The sequence below is a fragment of the Apteryx rowi genome, unplaced genomic scaffold (genome assembly GCF_003343035.1).
Source record: "Apteryx rowi isolate R43461 unplaced genomic scaffold, aptRow1 scaffold_135, whole genome shotgun sequence".
Classification (NCBI taxonomy): Eukaryota; Metazoa; Chordata; class Aves; order Apterygiformes; family Apterygidae; genus Apteryx; species Apteryx rowi.
This window is the reverse complement of record NW_020447586.1, coordinates 1,005,673-1,030,893: the sequence shown is the minus strand read 5'-3', so window position 1 is coordinate 1,030,893 and position 25,221 is coordinate 1,005,673. Positions and strand designations below refer to the sequence as shown.

General features: G+C 36.5%; 1 protein-coding gene across 4 annotated transcripts in view; it reads right to left on the bottom strand.

The window, feature by feature from the left end:
- The window catches only part of FBN2 (fibrillin 2), a 179,823-nt gene that overhangs the window by 127,617 nt on the left and 26,985 nt on the right, over positions 1–25,221 (bottom strand). For all 4 annotated transcript variants that reach the window (XM_026056959.1, XM_026056961.1, XM_026056960.1 and 1 more), the window contains 2 exons: positions 13,147–13,344; positions 4,265–4,390 (listed from right to left, as the gene is read on the bottom strand). In XM_026056959.1, the coding sequence (XP_025912744.1) occupies positions 4,265–4,390; positions 13,147–13,344 (324 nt within the window). The remainder of the gene's footprint in view (positions 1–4,264; positions 4,391–13,146; positions 13,345–25,221) is intronic.

Genomic DNA, 25,221 nt, shown 5'->3' with positions numbered 1-25,221 from the left:
AGTTTTTCAGATCAATAAATCTTGTTAAAAACTTACCATCTTTGGGAAATATTCAATATTTGGATGTATTATTTATTCTAATATTGATTTATTTTGCTGATGAAATTTTTTTAGCACAATAAATTTAAGATCCAGCTGACATACCATATTAGAGTTACTGCTTTAGAACAGTGTCTGGACCTCACAAGCATCATGGAAGACCTACATTTTTTGGACCTCCATGAATACATCTATTTGATGTATTTAACTCCACCCCTGCCCGGAAGGAGGAGGCAACAGATCTCCTTCCTATGGAGCTCTTCTAGGGTTAACAGCAAAAAAACATGAGCGCTCCCATAGGTAAATTACAAACATCATCTGAACAGGCATTTCATTTATTGATTTGAGAACAGGTAAGTACATCATAACAGATATCTGTGCTGTCATTGCTCTGATGCTATCTTTATCATATTAGAAATATATATATTTTTGGAACTAACGCTGCAGCACTTGCCTTGCCTTCTCCTGCCGTACAAGTTTCATGGAATAAAAATGCATGTACCATGACTGAGAGACTCAAAAAAGTAAGTCCACTTCTAACGAACCATGATAAGTAAGTATTCATCACAAAAGGTAAAAGGTGCTCTGTAACATCATTAAAGTAATACTATAAAAAGTTCTAAGCATTCTGAAACTGAGCGCGCACTGCCAAAATTAACAACTGCAATTCAAAGAATTCCAGTTTGAATAAAAGCCTTCCAATGAAAAGCATTCCAATGAAAACATGGAGCCAAGATAAGTAACAACAACAAAACATATATTTCTAAGGTATACATTGTCAACACAATCAAATACACTACAAATTTGTTAGCAATTACAGCTGTCTTTGCTTCCACTTTGAAATGAAGAGTTGATTATAGTTTGTTCTAATAATTTTAAATCCACTCTTTTGAGTGAGACATCACAGTTGCGCTTTAGAAAATATTCAGTACTTGCTTCCCTCCCTCCCACGCTCCCTCCCCATAGTTGTTTACCTTTGGTGGTATGATTACAAGCAAATGTTTTGGAGTTTTGTGGAGTTTATGTTCTGATATTCATCAAACCTAGGCTTGAATTATACTGAAAGATAAACTGTACTGCCAGAATTTTTCAAAACCTCAATAACAGGATTTGTAGTTGAATATTCCATATAACACAAAAATGATGGTAAAAACAGCCAGTTATGCAAAGAAAATATCAAGCAGTGGATGTTTATTCACTTGCTAAATGCTGTGTAGCCACTGTTACAGAAGTGAATTGCTTAGGAGCTAATGATAGCATTAAGATACTAACTAAATGAATTATGTCAGATACATGACAGATTTAAGGTGGATATAGATAGCACCTAAGGTCACTCTGCCTGTGCTTTGAGCTGGTGGGATACAACTTAGTTCTGGTCTGTAAGTTGCATATCCACATCAGTACAGCACCATGTCTGAACTAATATGTAGTGCCTGTGCAGACATATTGTTATAAATCTTTAAAGCCATAAAACTAAGTCACACGTAATAGTTAAAAATAATTGCCAATTTACCTTTCCAAATGATTAGAGCCCATTATCAGAAAAAAAGTATATAGAAACAAGTGTTGGATTATTACTACTTTGTGTTCTGATTCAGCTATTACTAATGTTTCCTCTAAATATGTTCTACAACATCCTGAGCAATGAGAACATTGACTTAAAAGAAAAATATTGGGAAACTTTTGACAATCCACCTTGAAAAGAAGGAGAATTTGCCATGACAAGTTGCTCTACCTCAGCTCCAGCCTTGACAGAGTTCTTCCATGTGTTGATATAAAATATCAACCCTGCCCTGACCACATGAAACAGGAGCATCTACCAACTGATGGCACTGAAGAGACCCTGCAGCTGAACAGCAGGCAACAGCTTCTCAAAAGCAGTGGTTCTTATCCTTTCCCCTCACCTGGCTTCCAATTACCACATAAGAGTGGTAATCACAGTTCAGGGCTTCTCTATTTTCTACCCTGCAAGCTTCACCAGTTCTCCTAGAGTTAAACATCTCATGGATGGCAAGTGATATGCAGACACAGAAATGGCAGCTGCTACCCCTGCCACTACCCCACAACAAGGAAACAAAAAGGAAGTTGTGAATTTAAAGAGCCAGTAACCCAGGTGCAGGCAACTAACCACCAGCTGAGGTTTTAGCAGTTAGAGAAGGATGGAAAGGGATGCTTGGTCCTTTGACTTCTTTCCACATAGATGGAGAGGAGAAAGAAACCAAGTCAAGAGTCACAGGCTCATAAGCATCATGTTCTTTTCTGGAACCAGCAACAGCAGCTGAGACTGTCTCAGTTACCTCCTTTCTGCTTTTCCCAGCACACACAATACCAAAGAAGGGATTGTGAGGGGAAAATAAAGTCCCCTTTCCTCCTCCTTTTTCTTTAAATACAGTTCTCCTTCCTGTATGCTGATGCCTCAGGGAGGGCCTACAAATCTCTTGTATCCTACCCAGGTACTTATTCCTGTTCTGTTCCCTGGCAAGAAAAATCCCATTACATCTTACCTATCATTCCATTCCCATTCTGTCTGCCACAGAAAAATGAAAGATTTTTCTAAGATGTGCTGTCCAGTCTATGTTTAGCCCTTTTCCTTACAGGTTGTCATTTAGCACCAGGTTGGTAAAATATCTTGGATCTAATTCTACCAATGGAAGTGGGTCTAATTACAGCTTCCCATTTTAGGCATCTTCTTTTGGAGGATTCCTCCTCCTACTTGGTACCTTCTGGTTTCTCCCTAGGCTGTACAAAAAGTTATGGAGATGGGGTCATATTGTTCTACTGCTCTACACAGGTCTTCAAGGTAGGAGAGATTCTCCCAGAGTCTCAGAAAGTCTCCTGGTATTCCCTGACTTCTAAAATGGTTCAAATGGACCTGCACGTACCCTGTTGCATCCCTCTTGCACCCTGTGTACCCTGGTTGCAGTGCCCTCAACCTTTGTGCATATGCTTGACATCTATCAGCACACTCCTGCCCAAATATACGTGCCCACGCACAGGCACGCACACAAGCTGCTTCTGTTCCTCCTCAACCATGATAAGAAAAGCGTTCACAGCTCTACTTCTACGACAGCAGCTCTGTTTTTTGTGAACAGTTTCTTGACGAGTTTTTAGAAGAGGACATGCACATGCTTCCCCTAAAACATAACAAAGTCTGCATTGTAGGCAAAACTAAAGAAAACTCTGAGGCAACTTCAGAAATAAGCTACAAACCACATGTTTGTTTGAAACTGAATCCAAGTATAATACAATTTGGTAGCATATTTAAATTGCTGCCTACCCACAAGCCAAAGCCCTGAACAAGCAGTCTTCTTACCTATGTAATTTAAATATGAAGGATCTTCACTGATTGGCTTGGATAAGCTTCCACAGTTCTAGTTTCTTTTGAAGGTATGGCAAGTTGACTCAAATCATGAAACAAAGATGTACATCAAAAGGTAATACATAATTCTTGTTAATTTCTTAGCCATAAATATCTAACCTATGCATACTACAGCAGTATCTCTCAGATGAACAGCTCAAATTATAAACAGTGAAGTCTTCATCAAAACCACAAGAACTCACCATTTTTCTGTTACATTGCTTTAAACTACACAGGATTTCTGCTGTTAGTTAAACCAATATATTTACTGAATAAACCTGCCCTATTTGTAGTGTTTCAGTCTCGATTTGATCTGTAAAATAAAGCACAAACCCTTGCTTGTATCTCAAAAAAGGACATTTGCTAGGTACTTTTTATTTACCCAAGCTCTTCTTCAACACAAATTGTACATAGCAGTAGTTTCTTAAACCTGTTACCAAATCAGCCATGTTTGCTTTTCATACTGTGGTCAGTAGGCTGACAATATCTATCCATATTAGAATATTTTGGACATTTTTGAAAAAATAAAATCCTAACAGCCCAGTTACTGTAATATGCTGTTTGCAGATTCACTTTATCTATACTTTTAAATTTAGAAACAGGATAAACATTGTCTTTACCCACTCTGACAAGTCAGATAGAAAAATCTCTAATGCAAAGTATGAACAACAAAATAGAAACAGATGATGAACACGAAGAAACACAAAGCACAGAACATTGTTGTTATGGCTATCCAGATCAGACATTGCAACTGTGTAGAATTTTTTCTTTCATAACCAAAGAGCTTTAATGATGACTCTAAAATACTACTGAGTGATGCTTTACTTGATCATATTCTGTATAAGTGTTCTAATGATGTTCACTTACCATCACATTTCTGAGTTGCTTCATTCTGTCTGTGACCAGCAGGACACTTGCACTCATAAGAACCAACTGTATTAACACAATTTCCTCCTTGGCAGACTCCTGGGATTGCTTGGCATTCATCAACATCTACAAAGACAAAAAAGAAGATTATTTGACATAAAATACAAAATCTCATCACAGCTCTTTTGATAGATAAGCATCTGTATCTTTGAAATTATTCTTAAAAATAACCAGAACAAGCCCCAGCACATTTCTCCAATTCACCACCACCATATGATATGGCAATAACAGCATTAATATGACTTCATCCTTCATACATGTATTATTCCATTTCAAATAAGCTCTAAATTTTTCATGTACTGACTTACGACTTACATGGTTTTAAAGATTTAAGAAGTTCATTTAAGTCAAATTTATACTGCTTACTCTTGGTATCCTTTGCCCTCAGGTTGTTCCTTACGTATGGTCATCAACATATGCAGATTCTTATTTTGAAAGCACCTCTATCCATACATATGGACTACCCTAATACCCACCTTAACTATATGTGATAATTCTTGCAGGATATTCTTTCTGGACAAAAATCAAACTACTGAAGTCAATAGAAAATATGTGCTATTCAAACAGGATAAGTTGTACTGCAAACAATCTGCATAGACTGTATTTACTGAAGTAATAGGAAGGACTAGAATTTCACAGATATTTTTCAGGCTGGACTTTCAATGGACTTTCATTAAATGCTCTTAGAAAATATATTTGTGATTCTTGCTTTACAGCTTACTTTCAGTAATTTCCGGTTGTATTTTAATATGTGCTATTTCCACTTCAAATTGTGTTTTCTCCCCACTCTCATTTGTTTATACATAAAACATCCTGTATTTCTGTAGGTTTTTACACAAAACTATCACATGACTCAATATATAAGTGCTAATGGGCAGTTAAAATAATACAGAGCATCTAAGAGTACTCTGTGAAATAACAAGTGCTAAAGCAGACAGTGAAACTCTCTGTACAAAAAGAAAGGGGGAACAGGCTTCAGACTAACATAGCTTTCATATACATACATACATACATACATAATTTATTTATACCTGGATATTTAGTTTCTCAATAGCCCTACCTACTACTCTTTTAAAAGTTTAGTTAATCTATAGCTATCAGAGGGCTCAGAACTAAACATCTGTAGTAATTCCTTCACAACAAAATTTAACATGCTTTTAAATACTCATAGGGGAATGGAGGCTTGGAAGTTTTGTTCCAAAAACTGCAGAAGCTCTTTTGTGAGAAAGATTTTTAGTAATTTTTCTTGTCAAACAGTTCACCCTTTCACAGAAGAGGTAAAAATCAACAGCTTCTGCTAGTTGTCCACAGTATGAAACAGAAATAAAGAGAAAGTCCTTTATGAGTTATAGAAAAAGAGGTCACAGAGCTTCCAAACAATTCCTTCTGTGTTGAGGTCAATTTGCTATCATTTTCTCTTCTCAGATTACAATTAAATATGGAATTGCAATTATAATGTTAAAGCAATACACTGCCTTTTTAAAAGATACACTTTTATTTCATGCCTTCCTCTATTTTGATTAAGAAACCTATTTAGGATTATTATACTTTAAAAGCATTTAGGAAAAATATTTTTCATCATTTTTTCTGATGTTTTACATGTGCATTTAAAGCCTTTAGGTACCAAATGAATGAACAATTTTAGCTGTTATCCTGTTTTTCATTTTCAGTCAGTTTTCCTGTTAGCTTGCCTGCACTATTAAATGAAGTAGCTGGTAAAGCATTATGTAAAATGCAGAAGAAAGCATCCTTTTCCTCTTTGCTTTCATGTTTGTTTTGTCTACCCTTTTCCCTACCACAGCCAGCTCTTTGCCACTGCGAAAGTACGAAAAATAAAGATACAGATGGGGTAGGGCAATGTATTAATAGTAGATCACAGTACTCTTTCCAGAGGGATATTCATGATCTGAAGCTCTTAAAGACACTGAAAATCCACCTGTGCTAGTAGACGTTAGCATTTCCTCAGCCTTGCTAATCCTGGTGTTTGTACTATAGATAAATCATACAATATATTCTTGCCTGGTCACCAGCTTTCTCATTTAAGCAGACTTAATTTCTTATAGCAAGGAAGAAGGCAACATTTTTTTTTTTAATTGCTGGACTTATTTTTAAGTACATTTGCTGGAAATGCTCACATTTTGTTCCTGAAGCTGTGCTGATTTAGTTAGCACAGCACAGTGTCCAAATGCATCAGTTAGATGTGAATGAATTAAGGACTTTATTGGAGGCATAAACTTTCTGGAACCATTTTTCCTTTAAATAACTAGTGCTTGGTGTGATCTAATTTACTTGGAAAGCAAACTTTTCCCCTCTGAAGTACTTTACTGAATTTGGACATGATGTAGCAATATCTAGATAGAAGATGAGTTTCATCATTTAATCACACCCAGCCCACCCAGTAGCTTCCTTCTGCGTACAGCTAACACGATGTTTTTGTCTTTTGACCCTTGGCCATCAAAACACATTCAAGATATGCAGCATGCCTGTGCATTGTGTCATTTATTAATGCTTATTTAAATTAAGCCAACTGTGTCAGCAGATCAGTGGTTAAAAATAACTTATTGATGGTGCCAATAGCAGCAACTACCCAAAACAGCAATATCCGAGTTCACTTGCAGCCTTTACTTCAACAAAGAAGGATCTGTCAGATTCTCACACTTTTATCTTTCACTGTTCCGTAAGTCAAAGATATCAAATAATAATAAATTAATTGGAGTAACAGCAGGAAATGAATATTTCCAGAAACAGAAAAGGTGTCAGTGAAGCCTTGAAGTTAACAAATTTTTAACATTTAATGATTTCATTCACTTCTTGCTATTTAAAATCCTACGGTTTTAAAAGAACAAATAAATACCAAGCTCTGCTGAAGTCTGAAATGCCAATCACACTGATGCAACAACACAGTGCATTGCTTGTCCAGTGAAGAAAACACAAATGGCCTCACTATATAAGGTGAGATCTTGCAAATCCTTGAATTACACGAGCCATCTTGCTCTTCTGTGCTAAAATCAGCCTTAGTTTGCAGGGGCTTATATTTTAACTTAAACAGAAAATTTTTATAAGTCCTATTTAAATGTAAAGGGAATTAATATATTCAAACACAATGTTAGCTTACAAAATAAATATAACAACAAGCACAATGCCTTCCCATGTTGATCCGAGTTTGTTGCAACATACCTAGCCTTTTGGAATTGAGAAAATCTAGAAATGACAAAACATTTTCTTAAAAATGCATGTTTTATGAATTGCTTCCTAAATGTCATTTTAAGACACAAAAATAATTTGCCTGGAAAGACAACAAATTTGAAATCAAACTTTTTTTTATTTACTGTTTTACATCTTTGACAGCCAGGCTTAGCCATGCAGCAGTTTTAGAATTATTAATTACCCATTTACTCACACTTTTAAATCCCAGCCAAATTAAAACAAACTTTTTGCCATAAGCACAAAATTAGATGAATAACTCTTTATAGATACAGTTCTGTACACCAAGAGGTTCAATATGCTACAGATTAGGTAGAATGCTTCCATGTGTTCATGGTCTTGATATTATCTGGCAAGTGAAAAAGGTTCTTTGCTTTTGCAAAGAGTTTTCTCAGTAAATGGTAACTGCCTGCAGGATTTGCACAGCTAACTTTAAACATGTACCCTTGAAAGCACAGCCAAATTCAGCTTCCCTTTCTGAGTGAGTGGACAGTTTCTCAGAAAACTATGAAGAACAAAAAAGCTCAGGAAAAACAAATTCTGTCAGGTTTTATACCCAAATTTAGAGGAGATAGCATATTTTATTTAAAATAATAATAACAACCCCAATACCAATGTTTTCTTGAATTCTACCTATAAATATGTATGGAAAGCTTTTCTGCACCGGATTTGGCAGCACATGGGAACTCAAAATCAAAATGGTCATCAAAACAGCGTAAAACTGTTGCTTCTTCCTCTACATCCTAGAGGAGAGAAATATCACAAACATAAACTTACCACAGAAATAATATGCTTACTTGATATTCTTCTATTGTAATATTGATTTTCATGACAGCAGGATGGCATTCTAGATATAACTGTCAATACTGTCACTAAATTAGGCATATTAATTCCAAACACTACGCTAGCTGAGAATTACCATCTACTGCTCTGCATTACGAATTTGAAATTTTACCTGTCTTCTCACTTCTGTCCAGCCTATTTCAGTGCCTATAGCATCCAGTGCACTGCTATTCTTACTATAGTACAGAGTTTTGGGGATATTATCTCCTGTAATGGCTTTATTTTCTTAACAGTGTCAGCAATGCTAACAGGAAGAACCACCTTCATATTTTCAAAAGATATTCAGCTGTGGACTATTTTTCTCTCCTTAGTGCAAAAAATTAACTGTCTGAAGGGAAAGGGTGTAGCTGAGAAATGGACTGTTGAGGAATGCAGGGAGGAACTGAGAAAATGTCCCGCACAGGATTTTGCCATTACGCTACTCCTACAGCCATGCAGCAATGGCAATAAAGCATTTTAAAGTGGAACACTTAAGTTCCTCTTGCCTTAATTCATGGGAAGAGGGATGGCTGAACAGTTACAAATCCTGTTTTTTAAGCAATGGATGAATAGAAACTGTTGAAAAGAAAAGTGGAATTTTGTTTGGTTTTGCTTCTTTGATTTGTTACTTGTTTGGGGTAATAGCAAAATAACAATAATAACGTTCTATACAAGCACAGTACTCAGCAAACAACATTAATTCAGAAAAAAACATTAATTTGGGAAGTTTCACATTGTGATTTATTATGTATGGGTAAGCTAGAAATTAAATGAACTGGCTACAAAGAAAGGGAAACTGGTTTATCATCCACCTTTTCAACTATTTTCCTGCTAAAAGGACCACATAAAACACACCAGGATAGCAACCTTCAACATACACATTCTGCAAATAGGAGAAACTTCATAATCCGTAGTTAAACCTTTTCAAACCTCTGCTATTTTATGGATACTGAAATTACGCTCTTTTCCCCAATAATAAGGCTTGCAAGATCTATTATTTTCAGCTTGTTCATATCGACTCCCAAACTCGGCTCTGTGCTGATGTGAGCATCCACTTCAAATACGCCAGGAAACGTACAGTCAAACTACGTACTGAACAGGTCGTCTAATCAGTGTGCATCAAAGCGACGGTTTTACTGAATGCTGAGGTTTTTTGTGGTCCTTGAACAGAAGTCTCTGTAAATCTGATGTTTTGTCAGTGCCTTTCATTCTGCTGATGTACTGATGACATTAGCCAGGTCCCTGTATTTGTTTCTACAGTGCTTAGAGAAATTAATTAGTACCACTCTCTTCTGACTTTTCTGTCTCACTAAATGAAGCCTCCTCAGATAGTAGTTTTCACATTTGGGAACCACTGTTTCCTGAATTGCTGATACTCCACATTTGTAAGCATTTTTGTAACATTCCCCAGAGTTACATTCTTGACCTCTTTCTTTTCTTCACAGTTTATCTCCGTGTAACCTCACCTGTTAACGTTACTGAAGCTCTGTCTACGCACCAGTCACAGATCTACCCCCGTTTCTCCTTCTACTCAGGTTAATCTCTTTGCTTGCCTTTCTGACATTTCCTTGCCATAAGGTAGCAAGTGCCTCAGGCCCAGTTTGGCTCTTCAGCATATCCTTTAACTCCCTCAAGGCTCTACTTCACCCAGCTGTTGTGGCTTGTACTTTGTAGGACCCACTGTGAACAACACTGCTGTTATTGACTCTCTTTAAATTCTCATACCTAACGGCAGCTAAATCTTTCAGCTTATTTCTACAGACTATACATCCTAACAAGGAGTTTGGAAAGGTAAACAGCCTCTACAGTGTCAAGCGCTACCTCCGCYAGAGTGCTCTGACAACTCAGGACAGAGCATGTAACATACTATCAACCTGAAAACACTAAAGAATTTATGTCAGTGGGAATCACAGGTACTCCGAGCTTCCAAGAGACTGTCTTGACTGTTGGAAGTAAAAGTAACAGTTTCTTGGAACAAAGAAACTCTTCCTCCCTCTTTCCTCCAGAAGATTTAACTTTTATTCATCTGTTCGTGCCATATCATCATCTTGTAACATCACACGCTAACTCCTGCTGACTTCAATACAATGAAATCTTCCTAGATAGTAGTAATATGCCAAAATGTAGTAAAAATAATGGCTGTTCAAACTTCTTTTGTTCATCCACAACACAAAGGAGACTACCACACTGTTTTTATGCTTCCCAGTGGAATTCAGCAATGATGTCAACTGCATAACTTAAAAATATTTGCTACACACAATAAGCTGGCAGAAAAAGAAGACAGTATTAAAAACATTCTTGAGGGCATGGATGCTATGCAGCTCTTTTGATCTCTCATGTAATTGCAATGAAGTGCCAGAAGCTATGCCAGGCACAGTTTGGCCCAGAAGTGTTAAGAGTTCATTATATCTGGCCAATGTTTTCACCAGCCAAAGGAGCTTAATTGTGACACTGTAGCCAACATCCCATTCCTTCAATACGCTGTTCCTATTTATAAAAGTGTTAGGAAAAGAACGCTTGAAACATATGAATCATTTCAAGATGAACAGTAAGGCATAGGTTGTTAATAGCAGACAGAAGCCTATTTCTGACATATATGGAAAAGTGTGTTTTTCCTCCCTAGTACAATTTGGATGCTTAAAGCAGTACAGTCAGAGAAAAAGGAAAGCAAACATCTGAAATGAGGAAAACTGAAAGGATTTATGGTTGTTTTAAGCTAATCTTAAGTATTTTAAATAAAATAGGTGCCTTTGTTAAAATAATATTGAAGAAATTCTGTAGAACTGAAATGGAACTAGTAGCTTCAATTGTAGTTTCAGGTCAACTATAACACTGTGTGAGTGAAAACTGAAGGAAGAATCAAAACAGATTTTTTTTTCTAGTTTTAATTTGGAAGAATTAAAAATCTTCACCATCCTGATTTTCTCTCCATTTTTCAACTCAAATAAGTACAGAACTCTTACCAGAAACTCCTAAGCAGGAGCCCTGAAGTAGAATTCCAGACAAAACAGCTGATTTTGTTCAATTTGTGCAATTTTAAGCCACTGAACTATGATGTGATGTAGGGGAAAGCAGCATTAAGAGTAATGCTGCAATACACTAGGAAAAAAATAAAACACTGAAAGAGAGGCAGTGAGGAAACAAAGGCAAGAAAAGAAGGAAGTTACTTATCCTCTCTTGAAGCAGTAAAAGATCAGCTCTCCTGAAATCTGTTGTACCACTATGAGTTACAAAATGTGCCTGAATCAGGATGTTTTTTTGAATTATGTAATAGAAATCCTTGGTTATACACACATACATGCAAACCCTGATATTGCATGCTTTTTACTATTTTGTAAATATGGAATCTGAATAAAAAGTTCTCCACAGCTGTATGAGATAATAAATATTAAAAATATTTAGAGCAAATCATTCTAGTCAGCTTCATTACTTCCCTTGCATTACACTATCTCTGCTATATTACAGAGATCTGCTTATGCATATAATGTCTGCAATAACCTGGATGTGCTTCCTCAAACAGATTTTGGAAGGTGTAAGCTACTGATACACAGAGACAGAGCAGTGTATATATGCTTTGTCAAATTAAAAAACAGAAACTCCAGAGGTCTCTTCCAAACCCAACTATTCTGTGTGATTCTGTGAAAAACAAACAAAAACCCCCATCCCCCCAAATGATTTGAAATTTCCATTAATTTATTCCAAAGTTAAACACCAGAAATGATCTGGTCCTCTTTATTTATTTGTATCTTTATACTGATTATAATCGGAACTCAAAGAACCGTGTTGATTTCCAATGTCTGGTTTCAGCCCTAATACTAAACCTACTCTGCACTGTTGATGGATGTCTCATGAAAAGTGTCTGAGAACTCAGTGAAGAAACTGACTGCCGACGGCATCGTAGGGCCAAGTTATAGAAAATGCAAATGCATTCTAGCGTTTTTGCCCGCTTGGTTTCTATTGCTCGTAGAGGAGGTTCTAAGGCAATAGAGCCCGTGAAGTGACCTGGTGCCCCAATCCGTAACGAGAAAAGTAGTACGCTCTCCTTTGGAATTTCTGCTGTCCTTTGTTATTGCATTCTTTATGCAGTCTGTTCTAAAATTTAGCCAAACAGCAACAGCAGAATGGATACCTGTTTTTCTGGATAGCCATATTGGAGTAACAACACAAGGGAGGAGCAGCAAGTCTCTTACCAGCATAGCAGGAGACGATGAATAAGGCAAGAAGGTTTTCCCTCTTCTCAAGCTACATTTTAAGAATTCGAACACAGAAAACTGCAGCCCTTCCAATTTCATTCATTTTTCTAGCCCCATTTAAATAATCCAAACAGAGTATCCAACAGAAGGTTCACTGAGTGCCTTATCAAAACTCTGCGATTAAAAAAATTCTACATAATAAGCACCAATGCCCTTCACAAGGAACATTACTCAGTAACAAGAAATAGCAAATTTCTCCTTACAGTCAAGTACGTAGTTCTTTCCTTAGTTAAGGGCTAGAGCAACACAACCCAGTTGTCTAACTGGTGCTCTACTGCACTAGCTGATGGCTATGCTCAACGGACATTCTCTCCTTTCATGCTCTGTATTTATGACTTCTTGAGTGGCATTCATTTTTTCTAGGCACTTCAGATTTATTCTGTATGTACGCTAGCTAAAATTTGGACGCATCACAATTTTATGAAAAGTTAAATACAGAATGCACACAAGGAAAATGGTGATTTCATTTTAAGTGGACATGAGGCTTTCAAGATGTGTATCAGCAACACAACACGTATGCACACCTTAAACCAGAAGGCTTACCTTGACATGCTCCAGTACGAATATTCGGGATGAAACCACGACGGCATGGCTGAGGCTGAGCAGGGCACATTTCACAGGGGTGACCCCATGCACGTCCAATGGTTGCACAACAGAGAGTTTTCGTGCAAACAATTCCAGTTAGCTGGCCCTGACACATTTGGTTGTTAACTTGGGTGAAACATGGGCCTGTTCTGTAATCTGGAAAAGAGGAAAGATCGCTGTAGTACGAGTCACTACACCAGTAACTACAGGATGACTCCATTTTTAATCCAGTATGTATCAGTATTAAGAAAATACCAAGAGGACTTGGAAATGCAAGTTATGTTACTGCTTACAGAAACAGCATGACACCTTCCAGCCATGACACCTGAAAGTAACCATTTTTGCAAGGGTACCATAGTCTTTCAGTTTATTTCTTTCTGATAGATGCACATAGTGAAAGGCAGCTGGACCCCAAAACTGATCTGTGCAGTGACAGTATACGCAGAAAAAATCCATTACTGAAAGAGTAAAAGAAAAAAAAAGGCAGATTAAGTAAACCAGGGCAGGGAACTGGAGTTACTTGTTTCTACGCAAATTTAAGGCAATTCATGAGAGGGAACTCCAGACCACTGAAGCCACATGTTTGTTCCCTTCACATTAATCAGGTCCGTGCCAAAAACTGCCACAGAATCAACATTCCTGCAGGAATGCTTAGTGAAAAATTAATACTACTTAGAGAGGACTAATTGGTGTATCACTTATTTTCAAAGAGGAATAACATGAAATAATACAGCTTATTCAAGCTGTATTGAATGTACTGAATACAGTATACAACCTATACTATATATATATATATATATATATATATATAAATAAAAGAAAAACTAAACTCCTGGAAATGGTTAATTCATCGAAGTTCAGCCTGTATGAAGAGAGGGAGATTTTGACCTTAGGAGGCAACACAAACAGGAGACAACAATTAGCTGAAATTCTCTAGGAACAAATGAGAAACAGATGGCTTCTCTGAGCCAGATTTCATATCCTTATGGAAACTTCAGGAGGGAAAAAAGAAGAAAGAAAGTGCAAAGCTTCCACTCAGACCCAGTCATGTGAAAGAAGGCATAACAGTGGGGTTATGGCTGCTCTCCCTGTTGTCCTTTCCTATTTTCCCTTTTTTACTACTGAAAACAGATTCCAATGCTAAGCGGTGGTTCACATGCTGCCTTCTGTCCTTTTGTGAGTGTGCAGTTGGGCTCACAACTGACTTAACTGATAAATGGGACAATACATGCTTTCAATAATCTGATACTTTTATCCCGAAAAGCAAAAATAAGAGCTTTGACACATTTAGAAAGGGAGAAAATTGTCTTTCCAATGAGACCTCTTATTAACTTCCACATCTGTGAAGAGGGTCTGAATTCGGATCATTTTGAAACCGGAATATTTCATGTGGCAAGAAGCTATTTAAGGTAATTGTTGCAGGTCATCAATAGTTCCCTTCAAGAGAGCTCCACTTCAGCTCAATTAAGCCTCCTGCAGTGAAATTTTGTATGTTCTGCAGTCAAGGGCAAAATTTCCATCTGCTTCAGTATAGTCCAAATTTCAAGGTTGGTTCCACATTTAAAAATAATTATTTACAGTAATTTTATGCAATATATATCAATTCTAATACATAATGGATATCATGAAAAACACTGTTATGTGATTTATACTTTCCAAAAAATTCATCACAAATAGTATCATCCCAAATTGCCATGGATAAAATTGTCATGAGCTATATTGGAGCCAGAACTGTAATTTAGCAAGTGGCAGACTCCTCACAGCACAATATTTTTACCACTATCTTACAATTTTACTATTTGCCCACTTGCAACAACTTTGAATTTTCTTTGCACTAAGAGATAACACTCTTAAAATTAAAATTAACTCAAAGAGAAGTAAGTGTTCTGCTCCCTATTTTTAATGAGGTTCATTCAGATAGCAGTCCTGGAAAGACTTTTGCACACAGTTATTTATACACATTGTGAATTAACTGCAACAGGACTGTTTTCATTACATAATGTTAAGCATGCATGTAAGTATCTACAGGAAAAAAAGGAGATTAAGAGTTTTAAAAAGCTTTGTAAAGATGGTGTATTTTAATCTTTCTAGATTTTCATTAGCAAACAATCTTCAGGGTTACACCTCTGAGTTTCTCCCGTGCTTGTCAGGTCACTGAAACAGTTCCTTTGGTAAAACATATGCAGTTTAAAAAGGAAGTCCTGTACATTAAAAAAGGTTTCAATGATCTTTCCTCCAAGATACTGGAACACAAGCAGCTTCACAGTGGTCTTGGGTTAACCATCTCCAAGGGCCTTGCCAAATCAGAGACAGCTAAACTTTTAGCATACAATATAGATCTTGACAACTGATAGCAGAAGACAGTGATCTCATCATGCTATAGCCTCATATAAGAATGACAAATATTTGAAATAACCAAAAAAAAAAAATTCCATCCATAAAAGGTTTAAATTCCATGAGCTCACAGTAATCTCGTCTGGATTTTAGTTAAGGGGTAAGGGTTAGGAAGAAACTCCATCATAAATTATGACTGTATACTTCCTTCATATAAAGTTTACTCAGGTGTCACAAAGATTGAGGGAAATAAGTGATACATAGCATTTGACCTGCAAATCATCAGCAGTAGTCAGACTGCTACCAGAAGAAAAACATAACTGTTCAGATTTTAAGAACTGAAAGAGATGGAATTAAATCCTGACCCCAGTAAAAGCAAATTGGAATCTGGCTATTGAATTCAGTGACAACAGTATTTCATCCTTAGAAAGCAGTATTGCACCCTCTCACAAATAGTTGTATGATAATTTATTACTTACTATTATCTGTAAAAATATTCTCTGTGTCACACTGAAAAAAAAAAAAGATCTTCATATGCACGGAAAAAGCTTTTACTACTAACTGTTCAATGAACAGATTCCCATTCTAATGTCAAATAAGTTACATACGCTGCTAATGTTACAATAATACAAATGATTGAAAAGACTTCACTTATTTCAGTTTTTCATTAATGACTGAAGTAAAAATAGTGCACAGATTCTGGAAAAGTCCTTAGTCTACTCTACGTATTGAAAACTGTCCGTAACTTGCGTACTGCAGCATTTTTGCGCAAGTTGTGATTGCAGCCAGATCAGTAAAGTTTGAATTCTTTCCTGAAATTTCGGGCTGATTTTAGACTCCTCATCAGTAAGATTCTCAAAAACATGAGGGTGAAAAAGACAAAAGGGATGTGCATGAGAAAACCTTAAAAGACCATTTATGAGTCATTAGCAACACTAAGGGTCCTACAAAAAAATATAAACACTATCAAAAGAGAAGTAAGGCTTCCAGTTGTGCAAGGCACCATGATCTCAGGATCCATTAAGATCTTCATGGGGACACCGAGCCCTGTCCTACAGCTCAAGTGGTATTCTGCATCAGTATATATGCATGGATCTGTTCCTGGGGGACTACTCAACGTGCAATCTGTCTGCAGGACTTAAATGTAGTGACTGGTCAGGCACTAAAAACATGGCTCCATGCACTAACAGAGTGCAGTCTTCATGGGTGAATGCCAACTACAATGAACGCAAGTAGTAATTCATTTTGCATCTCTAAAATTTCCAAAACTTGTATTCACCAAGTCTGCTAAACTTAACATCCTAGCTGACTTTGAAATTCCTCTTCAGAAAGAAACAGTTCTTCTGGACAGTCCTGCATTTTTATAGCATCTGTTCTTTCAGGCACACTTTTATATAGGACCAATCCTGGATAACACGGAACAATTGGAACAGAAATACAAATTATGTGTGTCTCTTTAAAGGTTGGCGTTCCATAGAAATATTTTGGACAAAGACCATCCATGCTAAGAAGTCTGGAATTCTATCAGACAAGATTCAACCTGGAGCTTAAGTTTGAGGTGTGAAGTGTACTTGACCTCCATTACCTTCCTGTAAGACTTCAAATGATTACACATATATTCTATCTATCCTGATAATGAAAAGTTCAGTTTGGAAGGTGTGACTGAACAAAACATTAGAGAATATAACCAGACCACAGAGTAAAAAGTGCCTGTGCAGGAGGACGAGCAATGAGTTAGATGCAAGGATGGAAGATACCAATACACTGCTTAGTATTTCCTATTATGTAGGAAATACATGCTCTAAACACCTACATATATGTAACTACCCATGCCTTAATAAAGAGATAAGGCCTAAGCCCTACGGTTCAAGTTCTATAACCAAGCAACTTCCTTCAGTGGAAATCTGCAGGACAGCATCTGAAAGTCTGACTACTGCAACTTGAGTTGCAGAATAGCAAATTGAACTATTATTTAACTTTCAGTTAGGTTTATAAATAAAAATTGATTCAACCCAAAATGCAGTGATCCCCTTTGCTTTGGGATAATGACATATAATCAACAATCCTATCTCCTGACAGAACATGTGGCTCATGACCTTGGGCTACAGAAGCAGAGATTCAGAAGCAGACCATTTCCAGGTCGCAACAGGAAAGTAACCTGATCTCTGCACAGGGCAATAATGATTCTTTGCCCAGTTCTGGCACCTGCACATCAAAAGGAATGTTGGAAAACTGGAAAAATTATGAAAAGAGACAGAAGAATAATTTAAGATCTCAGAAACATGGCTTATATTAAAAACAACAATTAAAAATTTACATCTATTAAAAAAAAAAAATCTGTATCCATCCAGTCTATCCAGAATGAAGTCTAAAGGTGACTTGACTAGACTCTAAGCGTGAAAGAGTCCCAGTAGTGGTTAGTTTTCCAACCTAAGAGGAAATCATAAATGAGATTTTAAATAGAAGCTGTAGGAAGGTACATCCGGACTAAAAGCAAAATATAACTGTTTACATAAAAGCAGTTAGTCACATAATATATTTTTGCTTATGTGAAGCAAATATATCAAGACTAGATGCCCTTCTAGAAAAAAAACTGTAGTTTTAAATGAAGCTGTGGATTTGATTCAGAAATTACTGGGTGAGATTCTACAGTCTGTTCTATATAATTAATCAGACTAGATTATCATAATGGTTCATCTTAAAATCACCTTAAAATCCCTGAGTTTATGAATCAATCATCCTTTCTGTATCGATTATCTTATTGTTAGGGGTTTCTTCATTTGTTCCCTCCCAAGCATTGCTGCCTTGCAGAATAATTTTGCCATAAAGAACATATGCTAGAACATATGTTATAAATCATTTGTTGCTTAGAAAGGGTAACTGCTTTGGTGAAAGAAAGTGATTTTCAGCACATACGTGTTACGCATTTTTTTTTAAACTTCAGAAAACTACATTCAACATGCACTACAAGTTAAATAGCAACCTTTATCAGCAATCACAATTGTTAATAAAATTAATTTTTAAAAGAGTTAATTTTTCTTGGCTTTGACATAGAACTGGAGATAACATACTACACCTGTACATTAATTTTGAACTACACTACAGCATTCTCTCCTTCCATAGAAGTGCGCATTCTGTATTCACACAGACTACATGGGAGATGTACCAGTGTTCTTGGGGTCTTTTTTTATTAATTCCTTTTTAAAAAAATTCTAGGTTAATTTTAATTCTAACTGTAATTTTTAAAAGGCTACTTTTCAGGGAGTCTGCCACAAGAACTAGAAACATAAGCATTCTAGTATTGGATATGATCCAAGATCCACCTACTTTGTTTTTCTTCCTGTACCTCTGGCAAAATCAGATGATTCAGTTGAAGGTGTAAAAAGCCTGCTGTAAGCAGACATAGGATAATCTGTCTGCCACATTAAGTTTCCCCCGATGTCTAACACCCACTAGCTCAAGCCCTGAAACACAATGTTTAACATCCCAACTTATATTTATTAGGGACAAAAAGTTAAGATATTTGGATACACATATACAAATTCAATTTCTATCTGGATTTTGTCAATCTTAACTTCCACAATTTCATTTGGTGAAAACTATCCAACTACTCTTGACCATGACCTCTTTTACCTCAAGTAACTAAAAAGTGAAAACAAGAAACAGAAGGAAAAAGGAAAGGAAAAAGGTACCTAGACATTTTGGAATGTCCATTACAAGTTATCTTGGAGAATATTAAACTGTGAAGTTTCTTTTCATAGGAAAACACAGACTAAAATTTTAGCTAAAGGCTCCTAAAACCAAAATATTGTTTCTGCCTAAAGCCCTGTTGGCTGCACACACATATACTATTGGTTGTGCAGTGGTAGTTTTCCTGCGCCTACAAAAAGCCTCAATAAAAGTTTCAGAAGGCCGAAAGGACATAGTCGGCAGTGCTGGAACAATATATTTTGATAAATCCTATATTTTGTGTCTATGAGTGCTAGAAAGATTAGCAGGAAGGAACTATGAAATCTCTTCCATCACTTTAACTTAAACAAAACCCCACATAACCATAACAAATTAAGGAAGCAATGCGTCTTTGCAAGTAAATATTTTTAACCATAAGCTATTTGGAATTATTGATACTTTTATTCCTAAAAATAAGATACTGAAAACATTAAGCATGTTGACCAGTCTGAGTCACATGAGGAGGGAATAAAGGATTTAATGAAGAGGTCTAACACATCCTCCCTCCCCAGCAATTAAAGAACAAAACCTAACATTTGGCAAATCTGTTTCACTCTGATATCAAAAAAATTTGCCCTTTGGAAGGACTTTTTACAGAGTCTCTCTCTCACGGGTATGATTATGCAATAAATAATGAAGGGATGAGAAAAAAAATCATTTCACCCTCTACCCCCCTTTATTTTGTAGGCTGAAGTATAGTAAACAGCTTTTTATTACTGATACCTCAAAAACGCATTTCATCTATCAGCATTATTAGGTAACCAATTTAATATATGGCAAATATATGGCAAAAATACATGGCAAACCCGAAGACTGGAAAAGTAGTATCTGTCATGAGAGTTCACGAGGGAATTTGTTCCATTCCAAAAGAAAAATGATCACAGCTGATGGAATTCAGAAAGTCCAAGAAACTGGACTTTCTGTAAGGGAACCTCCAAGGCAGAGCGATTAAGTCTATGTTGGAAAAGATCTGAAGTTAAAATACACCCTGCTAGAAGATGCTCCAAGAGGAAATACGCTGGAGCAGCCATTGTCTTTATTACACCTTTGATAGGATGCAGTGGCAAATTTCCCAACACTTTCCACTAACATTCAAATAGCTCCAGGAGTCATAAGTCTACTTTTGCTGCTTGTTGCAAAACCTCCTCTCTGATTACCAATTTTTCCAAGAGACAGGATCTCAGCTGAACCCTTTGCAATGGGAACCTAGATGCTTTGATATTTAAAAGCATTATCATGCTTCCTACAATGGCAACTCCACCACGCAATCAGCAGTATTGGCAGCGCAAGGCATACCCCATTCTCCCACTGATCCTGCATAGATGACAGCCCTGCCAGAAACTTCTGAAAAATGTGAGATCTGGGCTTTTCCTGGATTAATTTTTATCTCATTATGAAAGAAAGGGTTGATAATACTCATAGTTGTACTCAAGTTCAGACCACAAATCTGAAATGTATGCATATGCAAATACTATCCTTCTTGTTCAACTCTGCTTCACCATCTGCAGATCATAAGCCACAGTATGCAAAAAGAAATTTAAACATTACAAAGGTACATGTGTTTGTTTAATTAAAGATTATCTAAAACTGTTTTTCCTTCAATATTTTAATCATGCTAATATGGAAAATTACTCTTTTGCAGTAAGGCTTAGCTGCCAACGCTGAGAGTCTGCCATAAGGGATGTTTCAAACATTTAGAACAAGAAGTTAGATGGATCATACTGATTCAGGCTTGATATAAATAAAAAGCATTTTTTTAAAAGGTGACATCCAACAAGTTGCGGAGAAAAGATTGTTGGCTGAAAATGAGAGCTAGTCTCTCGGAAAATGAAAGAGACTTGGCAGGGCTATTAATTTCTCTTGGAAAAAATTGTCTCTGGGCAGTACAGCTATTTAGACTAAGAAGTTCACATAAACCAAAGCCTGAATAGTAAAGTCTGGCCACCCTCCCCTCCACCTTTTTTTTAAAGAAAATTTGTGTCAAGCCCTTAGTTAAGCATTTAGTACAATTAAGTTTATAATCCACATAAAAGTTGTGTCGATTAACACAAAAGTCTTTTAAATATTTTAAACCATGAATAATGCAACAAAGTTGAGACAAATCCCTAAGAGGATCCCTAAAGGTTCTTTAGTCACCATCTGAACCAAGGATTTTTATAAAATTTATTTTATATGTAATATTCAAGAAAAGTGGTTTAGTTGAAAAAGTTGTTCAATATGTACATTAAATATATTCTGAAGGCTTGAACATTTTTGTACAGCTGACAGCTTTAATTTTCAGATTGAATTTTTACTGCTATTCTGCTGGTCCCGCATGACCATTTCTGACTGACTCCTGTGATGCAATACTTTCCATCACACACCTCCTGTGATTGATTAAGCAACTTAATATACACATGGCAATTAAAAAGGGGGTGGAAGGCAGCTTTAAATTAAAGAAAAAAGCATGTTTAATGCAGCAGTCCATGTGGGCTTTGACGCTTTTAGCAAAATTCCAGTTTCCACCACTACTGCTGTCATGTCCATTCTAAGCACATTCTCATTTTCCTCTTGCTGGAATGGAGAAAGCAACTGTTTTCCAAAAACAACATTCCAGGGTTTGCGCACCCATTTCAACATAATTGATATTATGTCAGCTTAAGCAGACAAAGGATAGGAGAAGTTTCATATCATCTGCAGATCACAAAGCTCATTTTTTTCAATTAAAAATAATACATCTAAGCACATGGGAAAAGACAGCAAAAGCACCAAGTACTCAACTTTATTTCTGAAATAAAGTTCAATTTTCTCTAATTAACATAAACATTAAAGAAAATATTTCTAATATTTTAGATAAGAAACTCACAGTTCAAATGTGTTTTATAAATCTACATACAAAAAGCAGAGAAAGATAGATGCATGGAAATATTTTGCTTCTGAGTGCAAATAAAACCCATAAATAGAAAAATAATGGTGGGAGGACTTGGAAGAAACTTTTTGCCTTATGCAACTGCAGTACTGCACACTGATGTTACTGTGTAGAATAAAAATTGGGAAATAGCTATCTCCAAATTTTGATTCCAGCAAAGACTTCACTTCTGGTTTGTTTGGAGCTTTTTGTATATACTTATATAATGAAATATATAAGCGTATATATTTCATTATAATTCTACAACCACTGTTACTATATAAAGTTTGCATCCGAGTTAGAATCTTGGACTCTAACACAATACCTCTCTGAGCAAATACTTGATACACAAGCTGACACACAAGGAAATACTCATCACCTGCTATTACTCCAAGTTATAGACTGAATTACCCCCAGGGCAAAAAGTACATAGAAGTAAGAAATCATAAGAATAATGTTTTGCAATGTTCTTTATGCAGCAATTCTTATCTAAGACCACTTATGTCAATTTTGTACCTGTACTGGAGCAAATGCCAGCAGTACCTTGCTGCCTCCACAACAAAACTACAACAAAACCAGAATCTTCCTGGCCGTTTTTAACATCAGGGTCTTTCTAAAGATATCTCCACAGCAGACACAAAGCAATCCTAGACTTTTTCTTTTCCCAAAACAATTTTCACCTTTATTACCATTTCTTTCCTGCAAGCTGGAAAGGAAAATGCCCATCAGCATATTCAGGTAAAATCCCAGCTCAGGTTCTGTAGTTTAGCTGGAATAAATTCAGATTTATTTCACAGGGAGAGCGTGCTATACTACCAACAGTTTCATAGGTGGACCATGGGAGGGCAGAAAGATTCTTCGTTACAGCCTGACAGCTGGACATCTGATCACCTATGACAGAAAGGAATATCCTTACCTCTGCCAAAACTCTGTCCCCTGCACAAAACCCTGTATTCAGATTTCATCAGCAAGATTTTCCCATATGATAAAAAGAGATTACTTGTTAAAACATGGACTCTGGAAAGTCAGGGAAATGTATATCATACTCTTGAATTCCTTCATATCTCAACTGAAGAAGGCAATGCCTTGGCTATATCCCTGTAAAGAAAATAAGAAACTTTTCTGGATCATAATATTTAAACTTGAATTGCACACCTTCTACAGTCTTTTTTTCATGAAATCAGTGCTATTCAGTACAGTTCAGCCCCAAAGGAACAGAATCCCTTGTCAGCAAAGAGGAAATTTAAAGATTCAGGTTTGCAGGTATGATACACTTTCCAGAGCATTGAAGATGTAGTGTAAAACTCCCATTTTGGAGTTCAGTGTCATTATTCATGCCAGTAATCAATTCCACTAATGAAAGTGAGGCACCTTCTACCAGACTACTCAGGTGGAAGAAAGGTTTGCAGAAAAGGTCCACAGTGAATATTTAACTATTCTCAGGAACTCGGAACTCACCATGGCATATTGGGACATTTTTTAGTTAGCCAAATGCAAAATAGCAGTCAGGACAATTTACGGCTGCAAATGTACATTTTTTTCTACAGTGGTGAAACTTAGAAGCAGCTAAACATAACTTAAACTTTTGTAGTAGGTGGCAAAGTGGCTTATTTATTTTTAAACCTTCGGCAACCGGCGTACTACTTTGTCAGGTCAAAAAATAAAGACAAAAAGGGAGACAATGTTTACGTGTTAGCCCCCAGTCAGCCATAACCCAGAGGCAGAACGAAGTTAGGCACCATTATGCACAATGAAGCCTCTACTCAAGTTAGGTGTGAGACATAAATAGAAGGACTAAAAGCGAACTAATGAACTAATGCAGCCACAGTCTCTGCCACTGAATGTATTCTTTTCGCTAAGCCATTAAAAAGGCCTTCAAAACATATCCATATTCAAAAAAGCAGAGGGAAATTATTTCAGAAGCAATTCCTGTGTAAATTAAGAAAAGCATGCAACATCAAAAAAGCCTTAGACCAGAAGCCCTATAAAAACAACAGACATGCAGCTGAATTCTTTTGCTAATGTAATGAAAAAAAAGAAAAAAAACTGTTTCAAACATAGCTCTTAAAACACCATATTTAGCTTGCAAGACACATTTCCCCAGATGACTGTCTAGAGTATCCTGATACTTTGCTGCAGTTGATAATACACTAAAAACCCAGTCAGTTACTATTTACTACAGTTCCTTCTGTGGACTGGCATAAGCATAGTTCCCTATTCTTCAGATCTCTGGTTTTAGGTCAGCAAAACAAAAGAAAACCCCACCACAGATGTACCTCTTTGGCTTATACAACCTCTTCAAGGGGACACCATAAAGCAGGGTATCTTTTAACAATCAAAAAATACGACAAAAGTTAATTCAGAGGATTCAGCTCTGATCTCGATGAAGAAATACCTTACACATTTCTCATGTACTAACCTATTACTTTCAAGTGGAAGAAATCAGATTTCTTACAGTACTCCAGTATCTTTAAAGCCTGGGAGCTATGTTCTACTGATTGGCTTCAGAAAGCCATAGCCCTGACAATACTTGGGTAACTCTCCTCCATAATTTTACTAGAGGATTTATAGCTTTTAAGACATTGCCCAGCCAATGCTAATGAGGACAGTTTAAAGAACTTAAAATCTTCCGATTTAATTCATTTGGAATTCAAGAATAGTTTCAAATTAAAAAGTTTTCTTTCTAATGCATAATTGCTGCGCCACACTTCAATGTCAAAATCATTAAAACTTAAATTCTAAAATCCAATATACTTTTCATCAGTTACGCACAGCTTACTTTTTGACTGTTTCAAGCTGATCGCCTAGCCTCTACTTCTCAGTTTCCCTTTTCGGTTTTTATACACTGGTGCAATGCTACATCATTTTGGTAGCAAAAGCGGAAGATCTATATTTAAATCCAAACAGTGACCCTAAATCTGTATTCTGTTCTTAAACAAAACTCCCAGTAGCTTCCCTGGGATTTCTGCCAGCTTCAGTAGTGCAGGACTGAACACAAAAAGTCTATTTTCATCGGCTGTGCTTACTCCCTGGGAACCTGCAGAGACAGAAGACCCTCATCTCCCTGCCAACACAACAGCGAG